Source organism: Bidens hawaiensis, unplaced genomic scaffold, assembly GCF_021521415.1.
Source record: "Bidens hawaiensis isolate Kalapana, Puna unplaced genomic scaffold, B.hawaiensis_p1.1 tig00031154_1, whole genome shotgun sequence".
In the NCBI taxonomy this organism is placed as follows: Eukaryota; Viridiplantae; Streptophyta; class Magnoliopsida; order Asterales; family Asteraceae; genus Bidens; species Bidens hawaiensis.
The window spans coordinates 201,743-206,631 of record NW_027495236.1 but is presented as its reverse complement, the minus strand read 5'-3'; the positions used below and the strand labels follow the sequence as shown (position 1 = coordinate 206,631).

The window sequence follows — 4,889 nt, the reverse complement described above, 5'->3', positions numbered from 1 at the left end:
ACCTTGAATTTCCTTACCTCAAGTGCCTAGACGTGTGCCCCTTGCTTAACTACATAGTGCTAACCTATACGTAGGCTTAATTATATCTACAAACCAAAACTAATCACCATTTTAAATTTAAACCTCTTAAATCCTCTAGCGCTCTCTTATACTTATTACAATGTTGCATGAACATCTAGTGAAAAACACAAGAAGCGCACTTCTAAATGCTCGAGCGGCGCGAGGTGAAGCCTAAAGAACTCGAAGGCACACATACCACCATCTTGAAAAGCTAGAAGCAAAGATGTAAATGGAGAAAATTAATAACCTATTTAGCGATTTTAGACTTGCTTAAATCTCGTGGTTGATAACATATTACTATTATGCAGATTAATAACTAACTCCCCAAACTATTTGACAAGATAGGGATGTGTACATATTTTGGATATGGTTTACATGCCTTAAGACATTGTCTATCCTTCGATTCTAGAAAAGTTCAATGAACTTATAAGAAAGGCCAATATTGTCGTTTGAAATTGTATGTGTTTATTGAAAAATTTCTATATTTCTATCCGTGGCGTCCACGGGTCAATAACCTAGTCGTAGAATAAAATTCTTTACTAATATTCTAATCTCTCGTCTCCTTAATCCATGCTATTCATGGGTCATGGACGAAAATGGTTTGACCCATGAGTTACAACATTTTCAATATATTTCAATATATTATGCACATATTAATGAATACTTACAACAATTTAATAGCTAAAATACAATTATGTTTGATGCATGCTTTACCTTTTATTAAAGAAGTCAACATTTTTTAACAATAATGGCTCATGAATTCACTTTGAATTATGCAAAATTTCTCACTTCATATACATAAAGTTTTAACTATGCTATTTAATTTAAATTTCTAATTAATGTGATTATTTAATTTTGAATCTTTAATTTAATTTTCTCAACATAATCATTTTAAAAAAATTAAACATTAAAACCATGATTAATTATACCTAAAAAATTTGGAGTCATATATTTCATGCTTTTTGCTAAAAATTATAAATCCGAGTTGCTTGTTTTTTGGAAACCGTCAATTCTATTTTTTTTTTCACAAACATTTATCACATAATCAATTTCAACAAAAGAAATAGGATTATATAAAAAAACAACATTTCCTGTAATTTACTTTCATATGACATGAACTACATCATTCTATGTACTTATAACTTTTTGGTTTTATTATTTTTGTTAATCCGTTTAAATATGTTTTTACTGCTTCTTCAAACTCACAGCACTCACATTAGTATTGAACTAATAGCAATATTAAATCCTTTTCTTTGATGTAAATTTGAGATTCTAAACTTCTTATTATTTATACTATATATTTCATTTCTTTTTTACCTTTAAGTTGTGTCTTTATTTCAAGAGTAAGCTGTTGTTTTCCTCCCTGTGGTTGTCCAAATCTGCGATTTTAATCCAATAATTTCAAATTTGCAATTTTCGTCTCTGTGGTTTCATTTCACTTGCCATTAAACCTGAATTCACTAATCCCGTTAAGTCTGGTCGTTAAACCCATCAGCATGTTTCTTCATGTGAGAGGCAGTTTTGTCATTTTTCTCCCCAGATAAATCCCAGTCCTAATTCGCAAGCCCCCTCACGTGAGAGGCTCGAATGTATTTTGGAAAAAAAAAAGAACAAAACTGCCCCTCGAGTAAAGAACACACTAACAGGTTTAACTACCAGAGTACCAGACTAGACTTAAAAGGATTAATGAATTCACTCTTATTTCAATTAATAGAGTTTATTTATTTTTTTCGTTTGACAAATCTCATGTAATGTACCAATTCAAAAGCTAGTATCAAATAAGAGACTACTTTGATAACAGTGTACCATGCCACATTAATTTCTGTTTCTTTGTAAGACCATAAAATTGCATAAGTCAGGAAACAAAAATAATAATTTTCATATGTAAAAGAGATGAGGATATTTAAGTCATTCGAAATGAAAACAACATACCTCATAACACTCTATAACATACCCAAGTTTCACAGCAATAAGTTATATATAAAATGTACTAAATTTATAAATTATACCAAAACATCCGACCTACATACGATTGGCATGATAAAAATATTGCATGCCAACTAAATGAGCAAAAACACAACCATTTCACGACCAATTTGTTTTAACTAAGTTACAAAGAAAAGAGGATCAGTTAAAGACCCAAATTAAGTATGAAAACGGCACACTCTCTTTAGTGCATTGCTACCCCAGAAACCTTTGAAAGTACAGCTTCGCAAGGTGGCGATGGAAGCACTGTAAACGCCATTATTCCACTTATTGCTGCTGCGATTGATGCCACCACAAATGATGGCGAATTCCCACCCCCAAACAGCGAATCCCACGGTCCACTTAGAAAAGAAACAAACATCTGTAATGCCAAAAGTAAAATATTAAAGAAAATTTGCATAAAATATAATTATTCACGTGTCAGGCTCGAACTTTAAAATAAAAAGACAGACGTGTCATCGTACCTGTGGTACAACGATTGCGATGTTAAGAACACCTAACGATAAACCTGTACAAATAATAAAAACATAATAAATGCAAAGATCTACATATAATATTAATTATGAAACAAAATTAGCAAGTTTTACCTTGTCCTACACCCGAATCATTGGAAAATATTGAGGCGAGAGCACAAGGAACGCTGAAGGTTACCTGAATTGTAACAAATGCTTTTAGAACTAGAACATAATACCTATAACTATGCACCACATAAATTACCCATAACATGAACAAATTAGCAAGTATCTTAACACTCGTTAAAACAAATTCATTTATATTTTGACGATTTTATATTAGTAATACAAGAATATTCAGTGTACAAATTCAGTTACTTATTTTAAAAAAAAAAAAACAAATTCAGTTACATGCAATCAAATAACTTTTGAGTAATGAGGTGACCATATTATAACTTTTTCTAAAACTAATTAAATTTTCGAATATTCGCCATAAAGTTTAGTGAATCAATTCATTGATTTGTCAATTCTCATCTTATCCGAATGATGTAAAGAAATTAAATATTTAAATGTCATAAAAGGCATTTAATATTTATATAAAAATAATATTCAAACCATTGAAAATGTTTTCATCGTGATCATAACCGACATTAATTCATTGACTTAAAAGTAATAAAATCATCAAAAAAGAGTGTTGAGTGTTGAGTGTTTAGCTCACCGAAAGAGGAATACCGAGAACCGCAAAAAGAGTTAAAGCACCGGTCCGAATACCACTAGACGGTTCATGACTTGGTTCACCATTAACGATCATAAACCCCCGTTGAGACTCCGCCACCTTCGCCACCACAACCGTCATAGCCAAACACACCGCAAACAACATATTAACCCCACCCCATAACCGCTTCACACTACCACAAACCCGCGTCATTCGCTCCATTCCTAACGAGACCACACCCAACACCACCGAATTCAACAACAACCCGAGCGCCCCAGCACTCACTCCTTTGCGGTAAAGCTTACTATCGGCTGACTTACCACCATAAACCTCCCGACCCATCCAATCGGTATCGAATAAAAAAAAAGGAAACCAAGCAATCCAATTCAGACACGTCACCAATAACAATATCCACATTGGCCTAGACAACATTTTAAATGCCCCCATAATTTCCTTAAAGAAAACCAAACTGTTTTCTTCACCGTTAACGTTTTCGGGCTCGAACACGTCTTCCGTAACTGTGAAAAGTGCTGCAATCGTAATTACTAACAACAATGCAATCGCTATAAGAAAACACGTTTTCAAATTAGCACAATACACATCGCAAGCGTCTGTTTTAGTAAACTTGAACACTTTGTAAAGATTATTATACGATCCAGCCGCGTAACCTAAAACATTACCAACAGCCATAAAAAACGAAAAGAGCGAGTTCCCGGTTCGAATTCGTCTAGAATTCGAACCGGAAAGATCCGCAAGTAACGCCCGACACGGACCTTGAAGCATATTATTCGCAACGTCAAGAACCCAAAACCCCACGATGAAAATAGATATCGCTCGGGGTTTTGCAGTGTTCTTCCCGATTCTATCACCGTATCTGACGCCAATGTCGGCTGCGAAGCCGATTAAGAAAACGGCTACAGCGACGAGTAAGGCGCCTCCAGCGATGAACGGGCGGCGGCGGCCGAACCGGGAGGTGCACCGGTCGCTGTAATACCCAACGAGCGGTTGCACGATCATCCCGGATATCGGGCCGCAGAGCCACATATAGGAAGACCATTTGTGTGGGATGCCCAACAGTTGAACGTAAGGGGTTAACAAGGAGAGCTGTAGGGCCCACCCAAACTGAATGCCGGCGGCAATGGCGGCCACCATTATTATCTGCCATATCGGCCGTTGCGGTGGCTCCGATGAGACAGCCTCCAGTTGTAACGAGGTCATCGGAGGTTGATGAGACACGGAGATTTTAGTGTTTTTCATAATAATAATAATATTAATTTATGGGTATTGGATAGAAGTGAATTGAAATTGAAGAGGTGGGGTGGTGGGTTTATATAGAGATTGGGGGTGTTTGTAAAATGGGGATTTGGATGGGTTGTTTGTACAATTTCAAATAAATGTAAGAAGTGGATAATTCATAATTCTTCTTTTTTCCGTGTATTTGAAAGAGAGTTGAGTCTAGTCCCCCTAATAGTCATAAACAGCATTAATTGGCATTAAGTTTTATAAGCTGTTACAATTTCATTTTGTAATTATGGGGTATTAATTTGTATCAAGATATATAATCGTTCCATTTATTCTCACAAAGATTTCATTTTTAAATGCAAAAAAGCCTCACAGGTAATTTCTTTATTATTATACAAAGCATTCCATTTTTAACTTATTTTATTCTTGACTTT

At 34.8% G+C, this 4,889-nt stretch overlaps 1 protein-coding gene across 1 annotated transcript; it reads right to left on the bottom strand.

Moving 5' to 3' along the window:
- Positions 1-2,230: 2,230 nt before the first annotated feature.
- Positions 2,231-4,431, bottom strand: LOC143581732 (sucrose transport protein SUC8-like). The gene is made up of 4 exons (XM_077064444.1): positions 3,217-4,431; positions 2,634-2,697; positions 2,511-2,554; positions 2,231-2,407 (listed from the first exon to the last, which is right to left on the bottom strand). Exons 1-4 carry the CDS (start codon positions 4,429-4,431, stop codon positions 2,231-2,233), a joined length of 1,500 nt encoding a protein of 499 aa, XP_076920559.1.
- Between the last annotated feature and the right edge of the window lie 458 nt (positions 4,432-4,889).

Excerpts from the sequence above, each read along its gene's own strand:
- LOC143581732 (XM_077064444.1), bottom strand. The coding sequence starts at position 4,431 with ATGACCTCGTTACAACTGGAGGCTGTCTCATCGGAGCCACCGCAACGG. Across the intron at positions 2,698-3,216 it reads TTCTCGGTATTCCTCTTTCG|GTAACCTTCAGCGTTCCTTG; the intron begins GTGAGCTAAACA and ends GTTACAATTCAG. Across the intron at positions 2,408-2,510 it reads TCGCAATCGTTGTACCACAG|ATGTTTGTTTCTTTTCTAAG; the intron begins GTACGATGACAC and ends TTGGCATTACAG.